Genomic DNA, 27,966 nt, shown 5'->3' with positions numbered 1-27,966 from the left:
GGGAATGGAGAAAATGATGGAACAAACGGGAATGGAGAAAATGATGGAAGAAATGGGAATGGAGAAATTGGAACAAATGGGAATGAAACAGATGGGAATGAAACAAATAAAGGGAAATGAAACAAAAAAAAATAAACAATCGGGAATGAAACAAATTAAACAAACAGGAATGAGACACTGACACCTCTCAGGGTGTGCCAGGGGTGAGGTGAGGACTTGGTGACCTGACCAGCTCTGATCCCGTTTTCCAGGAGCTCAGGGATGCAGGATTTGCCCCCCGGGCTGGACGCTGGAAAAGACCAAGTGCTACTGGAATTCCACTGAACAGAACCCTTGGAACAAGAGCTGGGAGGAGTGCAAGAGTCGGGGGGCAACGCTGCTGGTGCTGCAGGATCAGGAGGAGCTGGTGAGGGAATGCTGGGTTGGGAATGGGGGAAGGACAAGGGGCTGCTGCTGGGGGCTGGAGGTTCCCAAAATCCTGGGATGGGGATCAGCTGGTGAGGGAATGATGGGTTGGGAATGTGGGATGGACTGGGGGGCTGGTGGTGCCCCGGGAAGGGTGAGGAGGTTCCCCAAATCCCAGGATCAGCCCTTCCCTGTGTCACCCCCGGGTGCCTCTGAGGGACACAATGGGTCTCAGTCCTGGGCTGAGCACAGAGCCCATTTTGGGGTGACAATCCATGGCCATCAGGGTCACCGTCTGTCCTTCCCCCAGGAATTCCTCAGTGAATCCCTGAAGAAATTCAAACGCAGCTTCTGGACTGGGCTCTGGGTGCCTGAGGCTGGGATGGGCTGGACGTGGGTGAATGGCTCCAGCCTGGACAGAAACCGGTGAGCACTGGGGGTCAGGGGACACAAACACCCCAATGTCCCCTGAGGGACCCCAGGGGTGACCCAGGCTATCTCCTGTCCCTGCAGCTTCCAGCTTGAGGAGCGACCTGGAGAATGTGGGACAGTCAGGGGCAGCAGAATCATCCCTCAGAACTGCAACTTGATTTGCAGCGTATCTGCCAGAGAGAAGCTTCCTTACTCTGAGCTGGAGCTGGAGAGATGCTCAGGGGGGATGTGGGAGCTGGGCTGGAACAGGAAATTTACTGTTAATTTTTTACTGGGGTAAATGTACTGCATGTACTCCAACAGTAAATTCGGGATTCCTCGGCTGTTGCCATCAGCGTGGTCCAGAGCTGCTGTGGGCTTTTCTGCTGCTGTGAGGTTTTTCTCCAGGAGAAAAGTCCCAGAGAGCTTGGGAGGGAAATGGGAGGACATTGACCCTGCTGGGGTCAGTGAGGGGTTGGAAAGGTCTGAGTGCTCCGGGAGAGTCAAAGGAGAACTGTGCTCTCCTGAAGTTAAAGAGCTGCAAACGCTGATCCTCCTCCCCGTAACAGCTGACAGAACCCGCAGGCAGTGCTGCTGGTGAGCTCTGATCGCTCCGATCTGCTCCGGCAGAGCCCCAAGCTCTGCTCTCCCCAAATTCCCCTCCAGCACTTCCCCCGCCGCTGCAATCCCCGCCCGGCGGCTGAGCTGTCGCTGCTCGCCGGGAGAGTCACGGCATAAAACCTTCCTGGAAATGGTTTTTAGTGCCTGGGAGAGATTTCCTGGGGTTTCTGGGCTCTGCGGGTTGTGCGGCTCCTTCAGGGACACGGGGCGGCCGAGTGCAGCTTTTAGATTATTTATTTTATTTTATTCTTTACCTCTTCTTGCACTCGCAGCTCGCCCGTCCCTCGCTGCGGCTCCTTCAGTGACAAGGGGGGAGCGGACACGCACCTTAGGGCTGCTCTTTTGCTTACCGTTTATTCTATTTTTTATCTTTCCTGTCGTTCCCACCCCGCCCGTCTCCTCCCTGGCCCCGGGGCAGCACAAACCCCTCAGCGTGTCTCCGAAGGCCTCGCCCGCCGCCGCTCCCCGAGGCTCCCCGCGCCTCTGCCTCCATCCAGCGCTGCCGATGTCCCCAAGTCCCCAAACCGCGTTAAATTAGCTCAAATTCAGGTGGGAATGCCCAGTGCCTCCTCCAAGGGGTGGAATTGCACAATGGAATGATGGAATCCTGTGAGGCATCGCACACAGTCCCTCAGGAACACCCCTGGAGTCCCGCTGGGAGCACCTGCCATGGCTCTGAGGGGCTTCCCACGGGCTCGGGGTCTCTCAGGTATCTCTGCTCCGGCCTGGGCTCCTGCCGGGGCTGCAGGAGCTCTCTGCTCCATCCTGGACTCACCACAGCAGTTCCTTGCCCTCCTGCCCAGCCCGGGACGTTCCAGGGCAATCCCGAGTCTGAGTTTGAGGCTCCGCGGAGCTTCGAGCCCCTCACAGACCTTTTTATAGAACCCGCCCAAAGCCCGCCCTTCGCACCCATTGGCTGATGTTCCCGCCCAAACACCACTGCTCCTTTTGATTGGCCGAATCTCCCGCCACTCCTCGTTCTCGAACTCTGATTGGTCAGAACGCGACTGAGGGACAATCCCGCCTTGTCCCCACATCGCTTTCATTTCCCCCAAAAAGCCAAAATCTCCCCAAACCCCTTGGGCTGAGCGGAGGAACAGACAGGGTTTGGGCAGAAAACTCCCAAATCGTTGATCCCCAGGCTGGGAAGGACAAACGGAACCCAACTGATTTGGGAGCTCCAGCAGCTCCTCTCTGCCGGCCCAGCTGAAGGCCTCGCTGGCTGCTGGAGGCTGCACGGGCAGACTGGGAGCACTGGGAGCACTGGGAAGAGGCTCTGGCTCGGCTGAAGCCCCCGGGGCAGGGGGAGCAGGGCAAGGGACAGGACTGCAGGTGCTGAGGGGACACGAGGGACAGTGTGGCCTTGATTAGCTTTTATTTAAAAAATAATAAAATAATACTGTAAATAAGAACAACAGCAACATTGGCACCATAAATACTGATGGAGATCACACAAGGCCATGGCAGAAAGTTCTGAGTTGGAAGGGACAGCAAGGATGCACTCCAGCCCTTCAGCCAATGGCCCCCGTGGGGTCAAATGCACACCTTGGCATTACTGGTACCTTACAGCAAGGCAGGTCACACCCAGAGGGAAGCACCTGTTTGTAGTGTGTATGCAAAGCAGTAGATCGATGTATATGTGCAAGATTAGTGTAGAAATACAGTGTCAGGAGAATGTGTTTGAAATCTCTTTCCATGGCAATATATCCACATATATAGAAAAGATCACTGTAGAAAAATGTAGTGCAAGAGAAACAGGATTAGTTCTGGAATGGTTGCAGAAGGAGAAACAAACCCCCAGCCCCAGGCAAAGCAGCCACAGATCAGCTTCCTCATCATCTCCTCCCCCTGCAGGTTCATCTCCTGCAGATAAGGCACTGAGGTGATCATGAGATCAGAACCTGAGGTGACCCTGAGCAGAGGCACTGAGGTGATCAGGAGAAAAAATACTGAGATGACTCTGAGGGTCAGTGCAAGGCAGATGCTGTGGCTGAGGAAGGAACTCCCTTTGCTAGGGAGGAAGAAATGACCCTTTGACTGCCCAGCATGGAGAAGATCCTTCTTCCTCTGTCACAGGTGAGTTTGGGGTCTGCTGCAGATATACTGCATCTCATTTGAGCAGGGCTGTCTCCTGAGACAATTCTCAGCCAGGTGCACACAGTCTGCATTGCCCAGCACAGGAACCCTGCAGGAAAAAGCAGAGACAGTGCTGGAACCTCAGAAAAACACCTTGTGCCCCTGTGCCCCCCAGGCCCTGCCTGTGCCCCCAGCACTCACGAGGAGCTGAAGTTGCTGCCATCCACCCACTGCAGCTGCTGGTCCTTTCTGTGCAGCCCGAGCCAGTAATCGTCGTTCTTGCTGAAATGGAACAGGATCTCCTGGCAAGGAGAGAGGAGCAGATAATGGGAGCTGCAGCCCTGGCCCAGGAGCTCTCCAGGCTCCCCTCAGCCACCCCAAACCCCTCATTCACCATTTCCCAATCCTTGAGCACGGCCAGGGAGGCCTCGAGCTCAGAACACCGAGCCTTAGCCTGGTCCCAGGAGCGATGATCCATCGAGAGGAAGTAGCAGGTCCCGTTGTACCCAACCCAGCCATGGGGACAGGCCAGCAGCCGTGGAGTGTCAGATGTAACCGGAGTGTCAGATGTAACCGGAGTAACTGCAGTAACTGGAGTGTCTCTGTGCATTCTCCCTGCGGAGCAAACAGCACAAGGTCTGAGCATTCTCCCCTCACGGAGCAGCCCGAGCTCCCATTGGCTGATTTTCCCGCTCAAATTCCGCCACCCCCAGCGATTGGCTGATTCAGCCGTCACTCCTCGTTCTCCCGCGCGCTGATTGTTCAGAGCGGGGCTGAGGGACGATCCCGGCCGTGAGGGAGCAGTGAGCCCGCAGTGCCCCGAGGGGTTGGGCTGAGGCTGCTGCTCCTCCTTACCTGACACAGCAGCCAAGGACACCGCCAGAGCCACAGCCAGGAGCAGGAGCAGAGTCAGCATCAGCAGGGTGAGCACGGGATGGGATCTGATCCACTCAGCAGGAGCTGGAAAGAGGCATAGGCTGTGAGCATGGAGCTGTCCTGAGCAGGCCCAGCCCTCACATCTCCCACCTAACGCCCAGGGAGCACAGCAGGGACCCTCAGCCCGTGTGCCACTCACTGAGCTGGCAGCACGAACAGGGACAAGGGACACAGGTGTGGGGACAGCCAGGGCAGCAGAACTGCCCAGGGCCAGGGCTGTCAGTCCAGCAGAGCACCAGGCCTCTTCCAGAGCCCTGGACACAGCCACACCCTGCCAGCCCTGTGCTCCTGGGCTCACACTGCCCATTGTCCCCTCCCTAGAGGCCACAGCGCTGGCCCTGCACTCACCCAGATATCTTCTGAGGCTCTTTGTGTGTGTGACTCCCATTGCTGATCCATCCTGGCACTTCTCTCCAATGCCATTCCTGGGCTGGGATTCACTCTGCCCCAACAGAGAAGCAGCTTCTCCCTGCCTGTGCCCAGCAGGGTCTGGCAGCTGAGGCAATCCTGTCCCTCTGGTTGCTGATCCATTCTGGGCACCCAGGGCATCCTCGGGAATCTCAACAACAGCTTCATCCTTCCTTGGTCTCATTTCAGACTCACAAATCGAATCTCTCTGGTTGTGCTCAGCAGCATGTGGCATCCAAGGCAGCTCTGTCTGCTCAGTTCCTGACCCGTGCTCAGGATTCTGCTGCTCCTCTGGCCTCCCAGAGCTGGAGCCATAGCTGGAGCCACTCTCCTTCCCTTGGCTCCCTACAGACGTACAGCTGCCATGGCTCTGCTCCTCACCAAGAGGATTTGGCATCTGATGGAAGTCCCAAGCAGCCTCTCCATCCCCAGGGCACAATCCACTCTTCACATCTTGGCTCACTGCAAACTTAGAGCACTGATCTTGCCCCAGAGACATCAGCCCTGATGGTCCAGGAGCACCGATTTGAGCTTCCAGTGCACTTTTACAGACGCTGTCCTGGCCGCCTGGGGGGCACACGATGAGAGGCCCCGGCTGGTGCTGGCTCTGGAAGGCGCTGCCAGCTCAGCCCTGCCCTGTCTCTGCTCCCCGGCAGCACCTGGGGACACAAACACAGTGTCAGAGAGCTCCGGGCCCAGCTTGGCCCTGCAGCCCCAACCCCTCTGGCTGTGCAGCTCCGGGCTGGGACAGGCAGGGACAGTTAGGGACAGGCAGGGACAGTTAGGGACAGGCAGGGACAGCGCCCGGGAGCTGCCGAGTGCGGGAACAGGGCAGCTGCGGATCGGGCTCAGCCTGCCGGCGGGACAAAAAAAAGAAAAAACAGCAGCCCTGAGGGGCTCAGCATTGTCCCCTGCATGCCCTGCGCTGAGGGTTGGAGGTCAGGGACAGCGAGCGGAAGCAGCGCCCTTTATTTCCCCGTCGGATACGGGACGCGGAGCCTGCCAGGAAAGCGTAATGTGATGGCGAGTGCGAGCGGGCGGCCAGCAGGTGGCAGGATCCGCGTGACGTCACAGTCGCCTCTCCTCGCGCGCCCTTGCTCCCTTGGCAGACACACTCAAGTTCCTTCCATCCCCTGCCAGCCCCAGGCACGGATATCTCCCGCTGCACCAGGGGCGCCCAGCCCGGTGCCGCATGGCCGGGAACAGTCCCGGGAACGGGACAGCCACCTCTGTGCTACCCACAGCACTCGGGACGAGCCAGTGCTGCTCCGGCAGCAGCGGCAAGGAGACCGCGGGCAGCCGCTCCCTCAGCGGCCTCAGGCCAGCGGCAACACGGCGCCACAGCCAGCGAGGGAGGGAGACGGGAGAAGGAAGCCGCCACAGCCCCCCTGCCGCCCCCTCCATCCACCCGCAGCGAGCCCCGAGCCCCGGCACAAGGCAGCGCGGCTCCCACCTGCGCTGGGACAGCCTCTCCGAGCTCTGCCGCCTCCCCGCGCTCTGCTCCGATCACTGCCGCCGCTCCCGGGTACCACACGGGATGCGCACCCCACGCTGCCGATCCCGCAAGTCCGAGAAACCTTGTACTGGTAGAGCGGAGCTGATGCTTAAGCTAGGCCTTGCCATGCGGCGCGGTCAATCACAGAGGACGCTACGAGAGGGGAGGAGCCTCGCCGCTGGTGGAGGGGATGAGCGATAATCCCGGGCACCCGTAACGCCCTGAGGGCCGACGGCGACTCCGGTGACGTTGCGGTGCTGTCCGTTGACGGCAGCTCGCTTTGGCCCCCGCTCCCGCCCTCCCCTCCTCCAGTTTTTCCCGAGACCGGGGCGATGGCGGACCTGGCTCACGACCTACGGTCCTGTTCCCCGAGATTGTACCGGCAATGGGCCGAGCGGCTGGGAACGGGTGCCGCCTACTGCACTGCTACCGTGAATGGGGCCGAGCGGCTGGGAACAGGTCCTGCTGCTCGCTCCATCACCCGAATCCCCCTGAGCGGCTGGGAACAGGTCCTGCCGACTGCACCGCTACCGGGAATGGGGCCAAGCGGCTGGGAACAGGTCCTGCCGTCGACCGTCCCGCTGGTGGTGGAGCAGACCGGGAGCGGACTCCCTGTCACTCTCGCAGGCGCCAGCTCCTGGCGCACTCTCCGTGATGACACCGTTCGCTTCGGAACGGGCTCGGGAGATGACGTCGCGACCGGTGACAGCCGAGCGAGCAGAGCTGGCAGGGCTGGGGCTGCCCGGCCAGCCTGAGCCCGCAGCACTCGCCCTGCCGCCTCTCAAATGACAGATTCGACAGAAACGGACAGTAGCGCTAGTTCACATAAACCCTGAAGAAGGAGATCAGGAAACAGCAACGAGACGAAAGAGGGGTTCAGAAACAGCAAAAAAGGCCACGGGAGAACGTAGCCCCATAGCCAAGAGGATGAGAGCTAGAAGGAAAGAGGAGCCGGTTGTACAAGCCCCCCTGAGACAGGCTGCTGGAAACCAGGAACCCGGATAGATCAAGGTCCCACACTCTCTTGTAGAATTAGAACAGTGGGAAAGCACCGTTGGGAAGCATAAAGAAAATCCAGAAAGAGTCGCTAACTTAGTGCAGAGGGCAATTTCCACACAGAACCCTGACTGGAGAGACTTGAGAGCAATGATGGAAACGCTGCTCGATCCTGTTGAAAGAGAGATGGTTGATAAGGCTATCAAAGCTCCTGGAGATGCACAGATAACAGTGGAATGCTCCAGGGCACCACTGCCAAAATGTTCCCAACAGAAGATCCATGCTGGAACCCAAATGTTCCAGACCACATGGCTAGGCTAAACAATTCCAGAGTCTCATCTGTATGGGTTACGACACGGTGTCCCAAAGGCTTGAAATTTGTCAAAGCTGTATGAGATAAGACAAGATCTAGATGAATCTCCCACTGAATTCCTAAATAGGCTAAGAGAAGCTGCACTCAAACACACAAACCTAGATCCTGATTCGAGTGATGGAAGAGCACATCTAAGTCCTCTACTTCTGGGCAAAGCTAGCAGTGATATAAGGAGAAAACTGCAGGAGCTAGGCAGGGAACATGACCTGAACAGGTTGTTAAAGGTAGCTGGGAAAGTATATGGAGATAGAGGTCCTAGTGGTCCTAGTGGCAAAGTTAGACAACCTAGTCAGAAAAGTAGCCAGGAGAAATCATCCAAGGGCAGCTCTCCTTCTCCAGACAAAGATCAATGTGCCTTTTGTAAAGAAAAGGGACATTGGAAGAAGGACTGTCCCAAGTTGAAGAAGAAATCCTCAGTCCCCCAACTAGCTGTGGAACCGGGATCAGGACTGGGATCAGATTTGGGATCGGGATTGGGACCCAATTCGGGATTGGGATCCAATTCGGGATTGGGATCGGGATCACATCAGATTCGGGATCAGGATCAGATCTGGAATGAAGGGGACCGAAGGGCTCTCCCCCAGCAGAGCCTTTGGTTAGAGCTAAGCCGGGGAAAGACGATGTTGAATTTTTGGTAGATTCCAGGGCAGTGTGTTCTCTGCTAAATACTTTAGAAGGGAAATTAAGTCAAGATACTGATTTAGGGTAAAATAGAAATTACTAATGTAAAAGAGCTAGAAGCTGGATAATAGTAATAATAATATTTTTAAACTGATTTAGAGAGCCAGAGATTGTATAATGATTTACTAAGATATGCCAGCTGCGATCCATTTATTATTTTCTTAATGAATTTGTGCCTACCTGGTATCGGGGAGGATGGAGAGAAGAGGCCAAGTAATTGAGAGAAACCACCAAGTGTAACTGAGCATCCTGCCCTTGGACCCTGAACTGGTACAAGTTGGTTCTTAGGCTTGGACTAGGACCAAGGACCAAGGGAGCATGCGCAAGGGAACAGGGTGAACAGTTCATCGTGATGAAGAGGATGGAATCTGTCATAATTAATCATCGGGACCATTGCCCACAATTAATTTGAGACACTGCGCTTGCGCGAGCATATTTAAATGAACTTTGAACTCATTATAATACGAAGCGGGGATAGGTAATGAATATGTATAGGGGCTTTGTCTAACTTCATGCATATGTAATCTGTAACCTAATATAAACCTAGTGAAGTGCTGGTGAGGTGTGCATGCCTTTGGAGGGGCTACCCGCCATGCACCCCAGCTGGAATAAACACAGACCTACTTCATAACTATCTGAGTTGTGGAGTCAATTCGGTGCTTCAATACTGCAAAGGTTATTGGACCTGCAGGAGTAACTGAAACACAGCCTTTCTTCAAACCTTTGAAATTCAAACTGGGGAAGCACTGGGTAACTCATCAATTTCTCTATATGCCCAACTCCCCAAAACCGTTGCTCGGGAGGGATTTACTGGAGAAATTAGAGGCTGAAATTAAATTTAAAAAGGGACAGGGCCTACAAGTCATAATTCCTGAGTCTAAATTTGTCGAAGTTGCTGTGCTTTTTATACAGCAGAAGTGTGGTGAAATCCCCGCAGAGATTGAAAATACTGTCAGTCCAACAGTGTGGGCCAGGGATGTTCTGGGAAGATCCAAACGAGCAGAACCAGTGAGTGTTGCACTGAAACCAGGAGCAATCCGGGTGAGACAAAAGCAACACCCTTGAAAACCAGAAAGCCGTGAGGGACTAGCAGCTGTGATTGAAAAGTTCCTTAAATTGGGGCTGTTGGTGGAATGTGAATCCAACTACGACACGCCCATCCTGCCGGTCAAGAAGGCTGATGACAAAAGTTCTAGATGAGTGCAGGATTTCAGGGCAATTAACAAGATCACAGAGGACATACATCCAACTGTACTGAACCCCTACACTCTTTTGACCACACTGACAAATGAACTGGAGGGCACACGATGAGAGGCCCCGGCTGGTGCTGGCTCTGGAAGGCACTGCCAGCTCAGCCCTGCCCTGTTGTCAGAGACTGAAATAGTTCATGCCTCAAACATTGATACAAAGTTTTGCTCATTGTAACAAAAACCGTATAAAGATGCTACAATCAAAGAAAGCTCCCTGAAGATACCTGACTGGGACTTTGGACTGAGTCAAACTGCTGAGATTCCATAAAGGGAAACCTATTGTTCAATCATTTCAGGCTGAGGGAAAGGTGTGCACATACAAAGGCCAAAGGCACCAGGTGCTCTGAGAATCATCCCTGGCTGAGTTTGGGGTGGGGGCAGAGCACAGCTCACAGAAGCCAGGTTGACACAAACTGCCCAGCTGTGGAACCCCCAACCCCACAGGCCTCATCCACGGGACTTTCACGTGAGAGGAGCTGAGGGGAGTCACAATCCATCACAGATCCCCCAAATGCTCCAGGAGTGCAGGTGATGCAAGCAGAGTCTGCTGCTAGAGGCTGCCCCTGCCCCGGGGGGACATGCTGGACATTGCCCCTGGCCTGAGTGTATATTAACCCTTGGCACTCTGTGCTTTTTGGGGGGACCATCACCACCAAGAAGAGCAGCTGGAGAGGATCAACACAACATTACTGGGATCCACGGATGGTGATATTTTCTCTTTCCCTCTTTCTGTCCCCCCCACCTCTTTTCTTACTTCTCTTTTTCTCTCTTTTCTTCTCTCTCTCTCTCATATTTTCTATCAAATAAAACCCATACTATTGATTGGCATATGGTCTCGTTTGTACCTTAATTCGGGCAGAGGTATTTCTAAAGAACCTTAATATTTGGATCATAATACCTGTCTCTGCTCCCCGGCAGCACCTGGGGACACAAACACAGTGTCAGAGAGCTCCGGGCCCAGCTTAGCCCTGCAGCCCCAACCCCTCTGGCTGTGCAGCTCCGGGCTGGGACAGGCAGGAACAGTTAGGGACAGGCAGGGACAGTTAGGCACAGCGCCCGGGAGCTGCCGAGGGCGGGAACAGGGCAGCTGCGGATCGGGCTCAGCCTGCTGGGTGGGAGGAACCAGCAGCCCTGAGTGGCTCAGCATTGCTCCCTGCATGCCCTGCGCTGAGGGTTGGAGCTCAGGGACAGCGAGCGCTGCAACGCCCGGTTGGTTCTTGCTGTTGCCAGGAGGCGGAACCCGGTAGGGAGTGCGGAAGTGAGAGTGCGGAAGACGGCGCGGACATAGCGGCGCGCAGGTATCGCGGTAGGCCACCAACCCAATATGGCGGGAGCCCTGGCGGCCCGCCAAATACCCCGAACTGCTCTCTTTTCTCCTCCAGATCGCTTGGCTTGGCAGACACACTCAAGTTCCTTCCATCGCCTGCCAGCCCCGGGCACGGACAGGTCCCGCTGCACCAGGGGCGCCCAGCCCGGTGCCGCACGGCCGGGAACAGTCCCGGCAAAGAGAGTGTGCTGTGCTGTTCTGTTCTGTGCTACCGACAGCAAGCGGGACGAGCCAGCGGGCAGCCGCTCCCTCAGCGGCCTCAGGCCAGCGGCAACACGGCGCCATAGCCAGGGAGGGAGGGAGACGGGAGAAAGAAGCCGCCCCAGCCCCCCTGCATCCCCTCCATCCGCCCGCAGCGAGCCCCGAGCCCCGGCACAAGGCAGCGCGGCTCCCACCTGCGCTGGGACAGCCTCTCCGAGCTCCGCCGCCTCCCCGAGCTCTGCTCCGATCGCTGCCGCCGCTGCTCTCCCAGCTCCGCCGCCCCCCGCGTTCTAGCTCCGCCGGACCCCAAGTCCCGCTGCGCTCCGCTCCTCCAATCCCCGCCTCCGCTCCTCCAGTCCAATCCCCGCCTCCGCTCCTCCAGTCCAATCCCCGCCGCCGCTCCTCCAGTCCCCGCCTCCGCTCCGCCCGCCGCTCCGCCCCGGCGTCGCCCACTGCCTGCCCGGCTCCGCCCCACTGCCTGCCCGGCTCCGCCCCACTGCCTGCCCGCCTCCGCCCCACAGCCTGCCCCCCTCCGCCCCCCCGCACAGTCCATCCCCACCCCGCGCAGTCGCAGCGGCGAACAGGTCCGGATCGGGGCAAGGGGCGGAAATGGGTTTGATTTCTCTCAGCTTTACAGTTCCAGGGTGACTCATGGTAAATGCTGCTAGCTGTTACTGCTCTGTGGAACTGGTAATTCACGTGTGGAATCTGATTAAATGCTGCTAGGCGATACTCCTCTCGAATTGCTAAATTCAGGAGTAAATCAGGTTAAATTCAGGTATAAATCAGGTTAAACGCTGTTAAACGTTACTCCTCTATTAAATCGTTAAACTCAGACACACAGAGGGATTGGGAGTGACCCGGAGATAACCAGAGAGATAAAGACTATGAACAGAACATTCGCCGGGACCTTGTGGTTATCAGCAGGACATGGTGGATATCACAAACAGCTACCCCACACCACCTCCAGCAGGGCTGAAGACATCCTGGCCTGGAAAAAAGACTGATGAGAAAAACTGAAGAATGAAGAATCTAATCAGCATCAGAGGTGAAGAGATTCGAATCCAATAGGAAACTGAATACTGGGGGTTTGCTCAACTTTAGACCAATGAACACTGAGCCAATGCTTTCCTATGTATTTTTACTGTATAAAATATCTGAAGATTCGGGTAAAAGCGTGTATCGTGGAATGATTCTCCCTGCACAGCCAGGCTGTGTGTGGATGAGATGATTTCTGTGGTACATCCTGACCAGAACAACATCCTGGCCAGATAATAAAGTAATGCCTTGACTCTCTGACATTAAAAATGTTGTTAGAGAGTTTTATATTTTTTTCCCGCAGATTCGGTGACACCTCGTGTCCCCTCAGCACCTGCAGCCCTGTCCCTTGCCCTGCTGCCCCTGCCCCGGGGGCTTCAGCCGAGCCAGAGCCTCTTCCCAGTGCTCCCAGTGCTCCCAGTCTGCCCGTGCAGCCTCCAGCAGCCAGCGAGGCCTTCAGCTGGGCCGGCAGAGAGGAGCTGCTGGAGCTCCCAAATCAGTTGGGTTCCGTTTGTCCTTCCCAACCTGAGGAACAACGATTTGGGAGTTTTGTGCCCAAACCCTGTCCGTTCCTCCGCTCAGCCCGAGGGGTTTGGGGAGATTTTGGCTTTTTGGGGGAAATGAAAGCGATGTGGGGACAAGGCGGGATTGTCCCTCAGCGGCGTTCTGACCAATCAGAGTTCGAGAACGAGGAGTGGCGGGAGAATGAGCCAATGGGAGTGGAGGGCGGGATGTCCGCAGGGTATATAAAGGGCTCAGGGACCTCCGCAGAGGTTTTTAAAATGTCGGAGGAGAAAAAGGCCTGGAATGTCCCGGGCCGTGCTGGACGCCAAGGAACCGCTGCTGCTCTGAACTGGCGGGAGGTGAAAACCGCTGTGACACTGTCCTCCTCACCCTGGTGTCCCTCGACAGCACACAATCCCTCAGGAACAGGCTGCTCCAGCAGGGATCCCCCACAAGTCCCGCCAGCAGCCACTTCCATGGCTCTGCAGGAGCTTCCCATGGCTCAGGGTCTCTCTCAGGCATCCCCTGCTCCGGCCTGGGCTCCTGCCGGGGCTGCAGGGGAGTCCCTGCTCCATCCCGGCCTCACCCACAGCTCACACCGAGCTCCCGGCGGCTGAGGGCAGCAGCGATTCTTTGTACTCCTGCCCGGGCTGGGACACTGCAGGGCTGAGGAGCCAAAAAGCGAATTTCGGCCACAACCCCGGGATTGTGCCTGGAGCGACCGGGGCGAGTATGTGCCGTGTGCAGAGCCCGCGCCTCGCTGCCATTGGCTGGCTATGCCGTCACTCCGAATTCTCGCGCGGGGATTGGTCAGACCGGGACAAGCACCGCCCCGGCGCCGCCATTGGCGGAGGGTCAGTGAGGGCTCGGGAGCGACAGCGGCCGGAGCGGTGAGGCGGCGGAGCTCGGCGGGGAGCGCAGCGCAGTGACCCGGGAACGGGACAGCCACCTGCGTGCGATCCGCAGCACCGGGACGAGCCAGCGCTGCTCCGGCAGCAGCGGCAAGGAGACCGCGGGCAGCCGCTCCCTCAGCGGCCTCAGGCCAGCGGCAACACGGCGCCACAGCCAGCGAGGGAGGGAGGGAGAGAGACGGGAGAAGGAAGCCGCCACAGCCCCCCTGCCGCCCCCTGCATCCCCTCCATCCGCCCGCAGCGAGCCCCGAGCCCTGGCACAAGGCAGCGCGGCTCCCACCTGCGCTGGGACAGCCTCTCCGAGCTCCGCCGCCCCTCCCCGAGCTCAGCCCGATCGCACCTCCCCGGCTCCGCCTACCCCTCCGCAGCTCTACTCCGCCCGCCGCTTACAGGCGGCTCCGCCCCTCCCCGGCTCTCCACCGCCGCTCCCCGGGCTCTGCTCCGCCAGCCGCCCCTTCCCGGCCGCACATTCCACCCGCACCCCGCGCAGTCACAGCCGGCAGCAGCGGCGAACGGGTCCGGATCGGGAAAAGGGCGGAAAGGGGCAGAATGGGGTTGGATTTCTCTTCTCAACTTTATAAATCCAGTGTGAATCAGGGGAAATGCTGTTAGCTGTTACTGCTCTTGAATAGCTACATTCAGGCATTAATCAGCTTAAATTCAGGTATAAATCAGCTTAAATGCTCTGTGGAATTGTTAATTTCAGACACAAAGAGGGAATAAAAGGGATTTTGGAAATTAAAATGGAGTGTTTTTGGGAGAAAGAGTAGGATTTTGGGGGATGGAATAGGATTTTGAGGAATAAAATGGTTTGGGAGTGGAACTCTTTTGCGAGACAGAAGTGGGTTTTTGAGGGGCGAAGGGGAATTTTGGGAACAAAACGCATTTTCAGGAGGTTGAGGTGGGGTTTCTCGGATATGTCGGCAATGTCCCCATAGCCCCCCTCAGACCCCTCCGCGGCGCCAAAAAACCCGCAGTTCTCCACAGACAAACCCCAAAACTTACCAGGAATCCCCACGTCTCTCCCGCTCCCAAAGCTGCCTCCGTCCGAGTTGCCATCCTGCCCAGAGCCGAACAAAATGGCGCCGCGCTGCTCGCGGAGAAGTCACTTCTTCCGGCTCCTCCTCCTTCCCCCGGCGGGGCCCCGGTGAGAGTCACGTGATCTCGCTGGGCGTGACCCAACTGCGGAGCGGATGGTGCAGCTTTGTCTCCTTCATTACTTTATTTCTTTGGCAATAAATCCTTGTTCGTCCTCCCCGCTGTCCCTCGTGTCCCCTCAGCACCTGCAGCCCTGTCCCTTGCCCTGCTGCCCCTGCCCCGGGGGCTTCAGCCGAGCCAGAGCCTCTTCCCAGTGCTCCCAGTGCTCCCAGTCTGCCCGTGCAGCCTCCAGCAGCCAGCGAGGCCTTCAGCTGGGCCGGCAGAGAGGAGCTGCTGGAGCTCCCAGATCAGTTGGGTTCCGTTTGTCCTTCCCAGCCTGGGGAACAACGATTTGGGAGTTTTCTGCCCAAACGCTGTGCGTTCCTCCGCTCAGCCCAAGGGGTTTGGGGACATTTTGGCTTTTTGGGGAAACCAAAGCGATGCACGGAGCTCACCCAGCACAGGGCAGCTCTGCAGGTGCTGAGCTGGATTGAGCCTGGCAGAGGAGCAAAGTGGCTCAAGGATGGCAAAACAGGGATTAATTAACCATTAATTAACCTGACAAATTGCTCCTAATTAGCGGGTAGCAGAAGTGAGGCCCCAGGCGCTGAGTCAGCACCACCACCCTCAGGGCTGGGAAAGCAAAGCTGGTGGCTCGACAAAGCACTTTGTGTATATATCCAGATACCTCCAGCACTTCATTGATCAATTCTCCAATGTTTCATTTCTCCTTCAATGACATTTTACCAACTCTCACCTCTCAGAGATCAGGGCCAACCTCCTGCTCTCCTATTTTCACCATTTTAGGGCAGCCAGGAGAGCTTTTTTATGGCAGCACCTCCTGCCACGACTCCCTGTCCTTTTCCCCATGGGGACAAACCCCAAATCCCAAATATCCTTTTCCCCATGGAGACAAACCCCAAACCCCCATTTCCCTCCCCCTGGAGACAAAATCCCACCCCTCCCAGCCCCTCCCCGGGCTGTCAGGGCTGTGACGAGGGCAGGAAGCTCCAGTGCAGCGGTCAGAGATGCTTTGGCTTCCTGTCCCCTCCTCTGAGCCACCAGTGCAGTGTCCCCAGGCTGTCCCCAGGCTGTCCCCAAGCTCTGCAGGGACATGGAGGATGAAGAAGGCTACATGGCGTTGGACCAACGGAGCAAGCGGGGGGCTGCAGGGAGATCCTCAGCCCTGCAGGGTGCAGGTAAAGGGGTTCAGCCCCTCTGGGGACCCCCAGGTGGGTGGGGGACAGGAATTGGGGGATGCTGGGGCTGCTTTTGGGGTGGAATGGCTTTGGAGCTCAGGGATCACTTTACCTCCTCCTCATCCTCCTCCTCTTGGGCTCAAAGCTGGGTTTGTGGGATGATTTCTAAGCCCTGACTGCCCCAGGCTCCTGTCTGAGCTTCATCTCTGCGTGGAGAGGCTGAGCTGGGCTAACTGAACTCCATACCAATCGCTGTTCCAGGGTTTGGTTCTTCCTGGGGGTCACTGATTGGAACAAAAGCCCCAAATCTGCCCCAGTTCTGCAGCCCTGCCATGCTGAAGGGCTGCTGATGCTTTTGGAAATCCTCATCCAGCTCCTGATGCTCCTTGTCCATCTTCCCTGAGTTCTGGGGTTCCTGCTTTGTTTCCTTCATCTGCTCCTTGTGCTTTTTCCTGCTGACTCCAGTTTGGGTTTCCCTGTGGAGAAAAACCAGCAGGAGAATCAAAACTGATTGGGTTGGGAAAGACCTTGAAGATCACAAAATCCAACCATTAATTAAAAGATTTAATTCCTGCTGCGAGTAACTCTGCAGGGAAAACCCATCGAGGTTTGAACCCTGGGGGCTGCCGGGCTCTGAGCTGCTCTTGGGGACAAAACAACCCAAATCTGTGGGGTGACACCGTGCGATCTGCTGTCCCCTCTGTCCCCTGCAGCTCCAGGCTGTCCTCGGTGGCACCGCGTGGCGCTCGGGGCTGGCTGGACCGGGAATGTCCTGCTGGGAGTGGCCGTGGTGGCTCTGGGCTGCTCGTGTGAGTGTGGGGAGGGGACATGGGGACACGGGGGGACACGGGGACAGCCTGACAGCGGGGAGGTGACCCGGGGGGTTGTGTGGCCATGGGGAAAATGTCTCGGGTGGGTCGGACAGCCCCGGGCTGAACTCGGGCTCACCCAGAGCCACCATTCCAGCAGCCCCGTGCCCAGCTGGTGGGACATGGCTGTTGTCACCCCCAGCACCCCCAAACCCCCCCGGGCAGGCGGCAGGGAGACCCCGATGGCTGCTGGATGTCGGGGAGACCCCCAGAGGGGCAGGGCTGGCGGAAACCCCCCAAACCCAGGGCTGCCAGCTGTGCCCGTGTGGGGCAGGGGGTGCTGAGCAGCTCCTCAGCCTGGCCGCAGAGCCTTGAGGGGGACAGAGGCTCTGCGGCTCTCTGAGGTGGCACCAGAGCCGCGGTGACACCTCGAGGGGCCACATCCTGCCACCGGCACGAAGCCACCGTGGGTGGGGACAGCTCTGAGCAGGGGGAGCTCAGGGCTGCACAGTTTGGGGCTGGCAAGGTGCTGTTCTTGCTAAACCTCCTTCCTTCCTGCCTTCCTCTCCTTCCTCCTTTCCTTTCCCTCTCCCTTCCCCTGCAGTTCTCCGGGACACCAAGGGAAGCCTGGAAAATGTCCTCTCTGAGCTGCGGGAATTCCTCTGCCCCTCACAGCCGCCAGGTAACAACCCCGAGGCTTCTCTGCTCCTCAAGCTTCCCCAAAATCTCCTGGAAAAACCGGATTGGAGCCCCGGGAGCAGCTTAGGGTGTGCTGGGGAGAGAACGGGAATGGAGAAAATGATGGAACAAACGGGAATGGAGAAATTGGAACAAACGGGAATGGAGAAAATGATGGAAGAAATGGTAATGGAGAAAATGATGGAACAAACGGGAATGAAACAGATGGGAATGAAACAAATAAAACAAAGGGAAATGAAACAAAACAAACTGAACAAACGGGAATGAAACAAATGAGACAAACGGCAATGAGACACTGACACCTCTCAGGGTGTGCCAGGGGTGAGGTGAGGACTTGGTGACCTGACCAGCTCTGATCCCGTTTTCCAGGAGCTCAGGGATGCAGGATTTGCCCCCCGGGCTGGACGCTGGAAAAGACCAAGTGCTACTGGAATTCCACTGAACAGAACCCTTGGAACAAGAGCTGGGAGAAGTGCAAGAGTCGGGGGGCAACGCTGCTGGTGCTGCAGGATCAGGATGAGCTGGTGAGGGAATGCTGGGTTGGGAATGGGGGAAGGACAAGGGGCTGCTGCTGGGGGTGGAGGTTCCCAAAATCCTGGGATGGGGATGAGCTGGTGAGGGAATGCTGGGTTGGGAATGGGGGATGGACTGAGGGGCTGGTGGTGCCCCAGGAAGGGTGAGGAGGTTCCCCAAATCCCAGGATCAGCCCTTCCCTGTGTCACCCCCGGGTGCCTCTGAGGGACACAATGGGTCTCACTCCTGGGCTGAGCACAGAGCCCATTTTGGGGTGACAATCCATGGCCATCAGGGTCACCGTCTGTCCTTCCCCCAGGAATTCCTCAGTGAATCCCTGAAGAAATTCAAACGCAGCTTCTGGACTGGGCTCTGGGTGCCTGAGGCTGGGATGGGCTGGACGTGGGTGAATGGCTCCAGCCTGGACAGAAACCGGTGAGCACTGGGGGTCAGGGGACACAAACACCCCAATGTCCCCTGAGGGACCCCAGGGGTGACCCAGGCTATCTCCTGTCCCTGCAGCTTCCAGCTTGACCTCGAGGAGAAGCACGGAGAATGTGGGGAGTTGAGGGGCAGCAGAATCATCCCTCAGAACTGCAACCTGCAATTGCAGTGGATCTGCCAGAGAGAAGCCACCAAACTCTGAGCTGGAGAGATGCTCAGGGGGAAAGTGGGAGCTGGGCTGGAACAGTACATTTACTCTTATTTTACTGGGCTAAAAGTACAACATTTGCTCCAACAGCACATTGCCATCACATTCGGGATTCCTCGGCTGTTGCCATCAGCGTGGTCCAGAGCTGCTGTGGGCTTTTCTGCTGCTGTGAGGTTTTTCTCCAGGAGAAAAGTCCCAGAGAGCCTGGGAGGGAAATGGGAGGACATTGACCCTGCTGGGGTCAGTGAGGGGTTGGAAAGGTCTGAGTGCCCCGGGAGAGTCAAACGAGAACTGTGCTCTCCTGAAGTTAAAGAGCTGCAAACGCTGATCCTCCTCCCCATAACAGCTGACAGAGCCCGCAGGCAGTGCTGCTGGTGAACTCTGATCGCTCCGATCTGCTCCGGCAGAGCCCCAAGCTCTGCTCTCCCCAAATTCCCCTCCAGCACTTCCCCCGCCGCTGCAATCCCCGCCCGGCGGCTGAGCTGTCGCTGCTCGCCGGGAGAGTCACGGCATAAAACCTTCCTGGAAAGGGTTTTTAGTGCCTGGGAGAGATTTCCCGGGGTTTCTGGGCTCCGCGGGTTGTGCTGCTCCTTCAGGGACACGGGGCGGCCGAGTGCAGCTTTTAGATTATTTATTTTATTCTTTACCTCTTCCGGCACTCGCAGCTCGCCCGTCCCTCGCTGCAGCTCCTTCAATGACAAGGGGGGAGCGGACACGCACCTTAGGGCTGCTCTTTTGCTTACCGTTTATTCTATTTTTTATCTTTCCTGTCGTTCCCACCCCGCCCGTCTCCTCCCTGGCCCCGGGGCAGCACAAACCCCTCAGCGTGTCTCCAAAGGCCTCGCCCGCCGCCGCTCCCCGAGGCTCCCCGCGCCTCTGCCTCCATCCAGCGCTGCCGATGTCCCCAAGTCCCCAAACCGCGTTAAATTAGCTCAAATTCAGGTGGGAATGCCCAGTGCCTCCGCCAAGGGGTGGAATTGCACAATGGAATGATGGAATCCTGTGAGGCATTGCACAGAGTGCCTCAGGAACACCCCGGGAGTCCCGCCGGGAGCAACTGCCATGGCTCTGAGGGGCTTCCCACGGGCTCGGGGTCTCTCTCAGCTATCTCTGCTCCGGCCTGGGCTCCTGCCGGGGCTGCAGGAGGTCTCTGCTCCATCCCGGACTCACCACAGCGGTTCCTTGCCCTCCTGCCCAGCCCAGGACATTCCAGGGCAATCCCGAGTCTGACTTTGAGGCTCCGGGGAGCTTCGAGCCCCTCAGAGATCCTTTTCTAGAACCCGCCCAAAGCCCGCCCTTCGCACCCATTGGCTCATTTTCCCGCCCGAACCCCATTGCTCCTTTTGATTGGCCGAATCTCCCGCCGCTCCTCGTTCTCGCACTCTGATTGGTCAGAACGCGACTGAGGGACAATCCTGCCTTGTCCCCACATCGCTTTCATTTCCCCCAAAAAGCCAAAATCTCCCCAAACCCCTTGGGCTGAGCGGAGGAACGGACAGCGTTTGGGCAGAAAACTCCCAAATCGTTGTTCCCCAGGCTGGGAAGGACAAACGGAACCAAACTGATTTGGGAGCTCCAGCAGCTCCTCTCTGCCGGCCCAGCTGAAGGCCTCGCTGGCTGCTGGAGGCTGCACGGGCAGACTGGGAGCACTGGGAGCACTGGGAAGAGGCTCTGGCTCGGCTGAAGCCCCCGGGGCAGGGGCAGCAGGGCAAGGGACAGGGCTGCAGGTGCTGAGGGGACACGAGGGACAGCGTGGTCTTGATTAGCATTTATTAAAAAAGTAATAACATAAGGCTAGAAATAACAACAGCGACATTGTGCCCATAAATAGTGATGGGGATCACACAAGCACATCTCACACACTCCTCTGACTTCGAAGGGATGACAAGGATTGATTCCAGCCCTTAAGGAAATGGCCCAGGTGGGGTCAAATCCCACTTTTGGCATCATTGCTACCCTTACACCCAGGAAGGTCACATTCATAGGAAGCAACTCTTCACAGCCTGTATGCAAAGAAGTAAAACTATGTATATGTGGAAGCTTAGCATAGAAATACAGTGCTAGGTGAATGTGTTTGAGATCTGTTTCCACACCATTATATCTGTATATATAGAAAAGATCACTGTAGAAACATGGAGTGCAAGAGAAACAGGATTAAGTCCTGGAAAGATTCCAGAAGGAGAAAGCAACCCAAAGCCCCAGGCAAAGCAGCCACAGATCAGCTTCCTCATCATCTCCTCCTCCTGCAGGTTCATCTCCTGCAGATAAGGCACTGAGGTGATCATGAGATCAGAACCTGGGGTGACCCTGAGCAGAGGCACTGAGGTGATCATGAGAACAAACACTGAGATGACTCTGAGCATCAGTGCAAGGCAGACACTGTGGCTGAGGAAGGAAATCCCTTTGCTGGGAGGAAGAAATGAACCTTTGACTGCCCAGCATGGAGAAGATCCTTCCTCTGTCCTCTGTCACAGGTGAGACTGGGCTCTGCTGCAGATATACTGCATGTCATTTGAGCAGGGCTGTCTCCTGAGATAATTCTCAGCCAGGAACGCACAGTCTGCATTGCCCAGCACAGGAACCCTGCAGGGAGGAGCAGAGACAGCGCTGGAACCTCAGGGGGACAACCTTGTGCCCCTGTGCCCCCCAGGCCCTGCCTGTGCCCCCCAGGACTCACGAGGAGTTGAAGTTGCTGCCATCCACCCACTGCAGCCGCTGGTCCTGTCCGTGCAGCCCGAGCCAGTAATCGTCGTTCTTGCTGAGGCAGAACAGGAACTCCTGGCAAGGACGAGCAGATAATGGGAGCTGCAGCCCTGGCCCAGGAGCTCCCCAGGCTCCCCTCAACCACCCCAAACCCCTCACTCACCATTTCCTTGTCAGTGAGCACAGCCAGGGAGGCTTTAAGCTCAGAGCACCGAGCCTTAGCCTGATCCCAGGTGAGACGATCCCTCGAGAGGAAGTAGCAGGTCCCGTTGTACCCAACCCAGCCATCGGGACAGGCCAGCAGCAGAGGAGTGTCAGGGGTAACCGGAGTAACTGCAGTAACCGGAGTGTCTCTGTGCATTCTCCCTGCAGAGCGAACAGAGGATCTGAGCATTCTCCCCTCACGGAGCAGCCCGAGCTCCCATTGGCTGGTTTTCCCGCTCAAATTCCCCTACCCCCAGCGATTGGCTGATTCAGCCGTCACTCCTCGTTCTCCCGCGCGCTGATTGGTCAGAGCGGGGCTGAGGGACGATCCCGGCCGTGAGGGAGCAGTGAGCCCGCAGTGCCCCGAGGGGTTGGGCTGAGGCTGCTGCTCCTCCTTACCTGACACAGCAGCCAAGGACACCGCCAGAGCCACAGCCAGGAGCAGGAGCAGAGTCAGCACAGCCAGGGTGAGCACGGGATGGGATCTGATCCACTCAACAGGAGCTGGAAAGAGCCGCAGGCCGTGAGCATGGAGCTGTCCTGAGCAGGAAGGAGCCCGCAGCCCATTTGCCCGTCACTCAGCTGGCAGCAGGAGAGATAAAGGACAGGGACACTGACCGGGGACAGGGGACAGCCCACAGCAGAACTGTCCTGGGCCAGGGGCACCCGGGGCTGTCCGTCCCAGCAGAGCACCAGGCCTCTTCCAGAGCCCTGGACACAGCCACACTCTGCCAGCCCTGTGTTCTGGGGTGACACAGTCCATTGTCCCCTCCCTAGAGGCCACAGCGCTGGCCCTGCACTCACCCAGATATCTTCTGAGGCTCTTTCTGTGTGTGACTCCCACTGCTGATCCATCCTGGCACTTCTCTCCAATGCCATCCCTGGGCTGGGATTCACTCTGCCACAACAGAGAAGCAGCTTCTCCCTGCCTGTGCCCAGCAGGGTCTGGCAGCTGAGGCAATCCTGTCCCTCTGGTTGCTGATCCTTTCTGGGCACCCAGGGCATCCTCGGGAATCTCAACAACAGCTTCATCCTTCCTTGGCCTTGTTTCAGACTGACAAATCGAATCTCTCCTGTTGTGCTCAGCAGGATGTGGCACCTGAGACAGCTCTGCGTGCTCAGTTCCTGACCTGTGCTCAGGATCTTGGAGATCCTTTGTACTCTCAGAGCTGGAGCCATATCCACTCTCTCTCCCTTTTCTACCTACAGACCCCGATCTGTCACTCTTCTGCTTCCAATAGCCAGGATCTTCCACCCGAAGGATGTTTGCACCCCCAGCAGCCTGTGCATCATTGGGGCACAATCCACTGGCCATATCTTGACTCACTGCCCACTTAGAAGAAAGATCTCGCTCCAGAGGCATCAGCAGCGGCGGCAAACGCACTCCGACTCCAAATTGCAGTATAGTCTCTCCGTACCTTCGATCTGAGAATTGTTGCGTCAGGAATGGTTCCTATAGCCCGTTCTGACCAATCAGCGCGCGAGAAGGATGAGTGACGAGCCGAATCAGCCAATGGGAGCGAGGGGCGGGCTCTGCACACGGCACAGAAGGTTTACTCGCTTACCTGTTCTCAGGTGATCGCAGTGCTATTCTTGGGCTGGGCTGAAGGTCAATAACTGCTGTGGGTGAGGTCAGGGTGCAGCAGATAGTCCCACCAGCCCCGTCAGCACTCCAGGGTGGAGCAGGAGCTACTGAGAGAAGCTCTGAGCCCACGGGAAGCTCCTGCAGAGCCATGGCAGTGACTGCTGGTGGCCCTTGTGGGCAATCACCACTGGAGCAGCCTGTTGCAGGGGTTGTGTCCCCTGGGAGAGACCCCAGGCTGGAGCAGGACAAGGATTCCTGTCCCTGAGGGGTGGCAGTGCCATGAGCTGGCTGTGACCCCAATCCCCTGTGTCCCTGGGTGGGGAGGAGGGAATTGGGAAAAAGAGAGAAGTATGGGGAAGTTGTTTAATTTAGGATTTGGTTCACTTCTCATTCTCCTGCTCTGCTTTGTTCGATAATAAATCCAATTATTTCATTGTTGTTCAATCTGTAGCATAGGCCAAGTCTGCTCTAAGCATTCAGATGGTCAAAAGAAAGAAAGTTTAAATTTAGGCCAGAAGTGCAATCCACAGAGGGTATAAACAGGCCAGCTGTGTGAGTGGATAAAGATGCAATAAAAGACGATTAAAGGCAATGCAATAACATCATTTAGAGACGAAGTCAGCATCATGGCAGGGGAAGGAGTTCAGTTCCTCAACCTCCATGAGGAAGATTGAGAACAAATCCAAGTGCACTTTGGAACAGGATGGACTTTGGGATCCTCGGTTTGATGCCATAAAAGCTGGCAAAGGTAAGAGGCAGACACATCAGTGTAGGGAAAAAAGGATATTCCCTTGGTTTAATAGGATCCCAGGTGCAACCTTGTCACAGGTGGAATCCCAGCGAGGAGCACACCGTGTACAACACGGATACAATTTATGGACTGCTCAAATTAGCAGATCTACCTAAAATCCCCCAATAGGAAACCTAACAAATGAACTAATTGTCCCCCTATTCTCATTATCCCCCCTAAATGAGGTAACAGCCTAATTTACAAAAACATGTTCCAGAGAGGAGGCTCTGTCTGAGGTTGGAGCCTCTAGTTCAGAGATAATTATAAATTATAAATGTTTTGTCTTCTTCAGACGACCCCAAATAGGGCTAAAATATCAGAGTACAAGGGTTGTAGACATGTAGGGCTGAGGTACAGGCAGTGAAAGGCACAAGGAATGGGAAAGGGTATAAAATGTATAAAAAGGGTATAAAAAAGGGTATAAAGAGAAAGGACAAAAAACCATCAGGCATCAAGGTGAAACCCAGGACTCCTCTGAGCTCTTTCTCCTGCAACAGCAGAGAAATTGTGAAGAAATCTGCCTCTGGGAAACAAAAAATTGGGATTTTTGGTAGGCACAGCAGGAGCTGTTTATTCCAAATGTAACACCCTGCAAGGGGAATTAAGTGGTGATTTTATCACAGCTGTCAGTGAAATGAGCTCCTTTTCTATCTAATTCAATTCAAACTGGGGTAATGATGGAGAACTCATGGATTTTTGCACTGCCCAGCTCTCCAGAACCATTCTTAGGAGGAAATAGGCTGGAAAATTGAAAAAGGAGATCAATTCTCATGAAGGGGAAATTCAGTGGAAAGCACTGAGTCTAATACGAGTCTAGTCCTGAGTGTAAATATGTCTCCTTCAATTCTCATGGTCAGGAAGGAACTACAGATCTAAACCTACTGCACAGTCAATACAGATTGCAGTAACAGCCAGTGTGGGGAAAGAGAGATTTCACAAAAATCAGAAAGAGCAGAACCTTCAGGAATGAAACTAAAACTAAAACAGGCACAGGTATTGAAAAATCCTCAAAAACTAGAAAGGTGAGAAGGTTTCTCACCTGTCACTAACAGGTTTTTAGGGTGTTTGTTCCTGGTGGAATGGGAAGCTCATTAAAATCCCCCAATTTCCTAGTCCCAAATCTAATGGCAAAGATGATCAATTAGCACAGGAGTTAATAGCAATTAACAAAATGTGGGAGCTAATCCATCCACACTCCTAACCAGACCAGGAGAGAATTTGGGAGGATTCCCTGTAGAGGTTTAAAGGACACATTTCCTGCACATCTCTGGCCATTCCAGCCAGGAGCTTTGCACATTGGAGTGGAAAATCCACAGCCAGGCCTGAGTCAGCAGGAGGATTTCAAATCAGCCCCACGATTTTGGGACTTTATTGGCAAAGGAACGAGAGGGAAATAAGAGTTTAAATCCCCAAGGGGTCTGATGATGTCCTGAGAGGCACTGAAGAACTGGGCTGAGACCGAAATCTTGGATTAGTAAACTCTTTAGCAATAAATGGTCACAGGGAACCAAGAGAAAAGCCCAAATGTGAAAATGAGAGTTCTGGGGTTGGAAATTCTCCAGATCAAAGGAAACTCAGCAGAGCCATAAACTGTTAGGTAATTTCACACCTTCCTTGGGATGGTCAGGGCATGGATCAGGATTTAATGATTTTGGTATTGACTTTGGAAATTAAACATGAAGATTTTATTGCTCAGTGCTGATCCTACTTCGGCTGTAGTACAAACTAAGAAATGAGAAAATAAAACTTAGGAACAAGAGAACAAACTAAGAAAACACTAATAAGGGAGTTCTGGCTTTGGGCTTTGCATGTCCCAGAGATCTTCTGAATTATTGACTTTTCTGAGCCAACATCTTTCCCAAGGAATTCAGGCACAATTCTAGAGGCTCAGGGATGAATCACTGCTGAACAGCCCAATGATTAGCCAAGGCTGACCCAGCAGCTCATGAGGAGTCACAGCCTTGGAGCTGCTGCTTCAGGATCCCAAAATTCCCTCTGGGCGAGAGCCTGAGCTCTGTGGGACACAGGGGGGACAGAAGGGTTTGGGACACCAGAGGAGCCACTGACTGAGCTCAGTCCTGTTGTACAGTGGGACAGGAAATTACCCTCAAAATTCAACATCCTGCTGTGCTTCTGACTCCAAAATCAGAAACACTCCAGGTGCTGAGTGACTAGGAACAACTGGAGAAGTTTATTTCAGACCAACTAGATTTAAAATCCAAGCCTGACAGAGAACCCAGATTGGAAATGGCACACAAAGAAATAACTTCTTTTTTTTTTCTTGCAACAGAAAATGCATCGCAGGATTTGCATTCCCCACCCTGAAGGAGGTGATTTAATCTAAGGCTCTGCCGTGAGTTGTCTGAGCACAGAAGGAATAAACAGCTCTAATGTGGACATGGAACTGTGGGAAAGAAAAATAAACATCTGGAGTGATTGTAAGTGTGGTTTGCCTTAGTGCCAAACTCTGAGCAGAGAGAGCTTTGTTATCAGCACAGTTCATGGTGATCTAAGACTACAAGAAGTGCAAAACCAGCTGAAGCTTCTGTTCTGCACTGCAGAGAGAGAGAACCAAACAGGACGAAAATAACGAAATTACTTGGCTCCCTGGGCCAAAAATAGCCGCAGAGAGAGGAACACGTTTTGGTTTCCTGATGAGAGCTCACTCTACCGACTATTCAACCTGAGCATGGTGAGAGAGTTTGTCAGTGAACTGAAGTGTGAAATTCTAGACAGGCTTTAAGACAGGAATTAACTCCAAAATGACTGAAATTATATTTTCAAGGTCCCAGAAGTGTGGCACACGTAGAAGAAATAACCCAATACTGTAAATAAACTATTGAGGCTCTAAAATCGAAACTCCCAACGAGGTTTTTGGTAAATTGACTTCACAGAATTTCCATGTAATGAGAGCTTTAAATGTCTTTTAATTGGTGCCATTTCCTGATGGCCTGAAGTGTTTCCCTCCAAAAGCAGTAGTGAAAATATTGCTAAATCAGATAATTCCACACTTTGGAGCTCCTCCAGGAATGTCCTCAGCCAGAGGGTCACAATTTATAGCAAGAACAGTGGGACAATCAGCAAGGCTTTGGGAACTCTGTGGGATTTACCCACTCCACATTGGCCACAGCAATGGAAAAAGGATGAATTCTATTTTTAATTTACAACTCAGTAAAATCTGTCAGGAAACCTCACTGGTTTGGGGAAAAGAGCTCCCAGTTTTTGTTGACAATAAAGATCCAACCCAGGGACAGAGGAATAACTAACGTCCTGTGAGCTGCTCTGTGGTCAACCCTCTCAAAGCTCACCCAGGCCAGAGATAAAGGTGAAGCAGAGATCAATGTTCCTCCTATTTTGGGTACAACATTTACCACTTGTGGCCATTTGTCCAGGCTGGACACAGCAGGGCAGGAATTCCACCAGGACTCAGGAGCATCTCAAGGCTCTGCCCTGACTGCTCTCCAGCCCGAGGGGAAAGGACTCTGCCAGCTGTTGTCACCCAGAGCCACACGGTGACACTGGGCAGCATTTCCTGGGGGGTTTATTCTGGAATTAAAAACAGTCCAGGTCCGCAGACAGCAGAATTATTGTCCCCAAAGCCAATGGGGTTGATGGAGAAAAAGGAATAGCATAGCAATAAAAGCTGTTCCATTGTAATTAAGATTAGATAAATTTGGTCTGGAACAGCCTCCTGTCTGTCCTGGGTGTGACATGATCCCACGGCAGAGTCTTTGTGACACTTTGTGCTGGGAACTGCAGTGCTGGCTAAAGAGAGACAGAATCTCCAGAAAGTGGAGATTTGATCAAGAACAGACTGATGCCTTAAAATCTGGTAAAAGTAAGAGGCAGACACAGCAGTGTAGGGAAAAAAGGATATTCCTTTGGTTTAATAGGATCTCAGGTGCACTTTTGTCACAGGTGGAATCCCAGCGAGGAGCACACCGTGTACAATGCAAATACAATTTAATGGGCCTCACAAATTAGCAGATCTACCTAAAATCCCCCAATAAGAAACCTAACAAATGAAGTAATTGTCCCTCTA

The 27,966-nt window shown here is 55.0% G+C and overlaps 3 protein-coding genes and 1 long non-coding RNA gene across 8 annotated transcripts in view; 2 read left to right on the top strand and 2 right to left on the bottom strand.

Moving 5' to 3' along the window:
- LOC146421522 (uncharacterized) overlaps positions 1 to 26,562 on the bottom strand; it is a 30,926-nt gene extending 4,364 nt beyond the window's left edge. Inside the window, exons 1-5 of one of the 2 annotated variants that reach the window (XM_085047367.1) lie at positions 22,354 to 26,561; positions 21,949 to 22,053; positions 21,509 to 21,711; positions 21,320 to 21,420; positions 20,396 to 21,225 (exon numbers count right to left, since the gene is read on the bottom strand). In XM_085047367.1, coding sequence (XP_084903493.1) covers positions 21,111 to 21,225; positions 21,320 to 21,420; positions 21,509 to 21,711; positions 21,949 to 22,053; positions 22,354 to 22,912 — 1,083 coding nt within the window. In that variant the 5' untranslated portion in view covers positions 22,913 to 26,561 and the 3' untranslated portion in view covers positions 20,396 to 21,110. Of the gene's footprint in view, positions 1 to 20,395; positions 21,226 to 21,315; positions 21,421 to 21,508; positions 21,712 to 21,948; positions 22,054 to 22,353 lie in introns of those variants that run through there. The other variant, XM_085047368.1, reaches the window with a different exon arrangement.
- Positions 1 to 27,966, bottom strand: part of LOC146421512 (C-type lectin domain family 2 member B-like) — a 186,571-nt gene that overhangs the window by 31,782 nt on the left and 126,823 nt on the right. Inside the window, exons 1-2 of one of the 3 annotated variants that reach the window (XM_085047351.1) lie at positions 11,375 to 11,453; positions 4,798 to 5,516 (exon numbers count right to left, since the gene is read on the bottom strand). In XM_085047351.1, the coding sequence (XP_084903477.1) occupies positions 4,798 to 5,356 (559 nt within the window). In that variant the 5' untranslated portion in view covers positions 5,357 to 5,516; positions 11,375 to 11,453. Of the gene's footprint in view, positions 1 to 4,797; positions 5,517 to 6,310; positions 6,385 to 11,374; positions 11,454 to 27,966 lie in introns of those variants that run through there. The other 2 variants (XM_085047350.1, XM_085047352.1) reach the window with 2 other exon arrangements.
- On the top strand, positions 169 to 18,734 carry LOC146421524 (uncharacterized). Of its 2 annotated transcripts, XR_014848676.1 has the most exons (4): positions 169 to 406; positions 716 to 831; positions 919 to 1,065; positions 18,662 to 18,734. It is a non-coding gene; the product is annotated as an uncharacterized LOC146421524 (long non-coding RNA). The 2 variants fall into 2 exon arrangements; XR_014848675.1 differs by lacking the exon at positions 18,662 to 18,734 and having other exon boundaries at positions 919 to 1,229.
- On the top strand, positions 16,961 to 18,734 carry LOC146421523 (killer cell lectin-like receptor subfamily B member 1C). Its single transcript, XM_085047132.1, has 5 exons — positions 16,961 to 17,033; positions 17,383 to 17,460; positions 17,847 to 18,001; positions 18,310 to 18,425; positions 18,513 to 18,734. The coding sequence occupies exons 1-5, from the start codon at positions 16,961 to 16,963 to the stop codon at positions 18,634 to 18,636; spliced, it is 546 nt and encodes a 181-aa protein (XP_084903258.1). The 3' UTR covers positions 18,637 to 18,734.

This window comes from Lichenostomus cassidix, unplaced genomic scaffold (genome assembly GCF_008360975.1).
Source record: "Lichenostomus cassidix isolate B80296 unplaced genomic scaffold, HeHo_3.0 HiC_scaffold_33, whole genome shotgun sequence".
Classification (NCBI taxonomy): Eukaryota; Metazoa; Chordata; class Aves; order Passeriformes; family Meliphagidae; genus Lichenostomus; species Lichenostomus cassidix.
The sequence above is the reverse complement of the archived record's forward strand: the minus strand, read 5'-3'. Positions and strand labels throughout refer to the sequence as shown.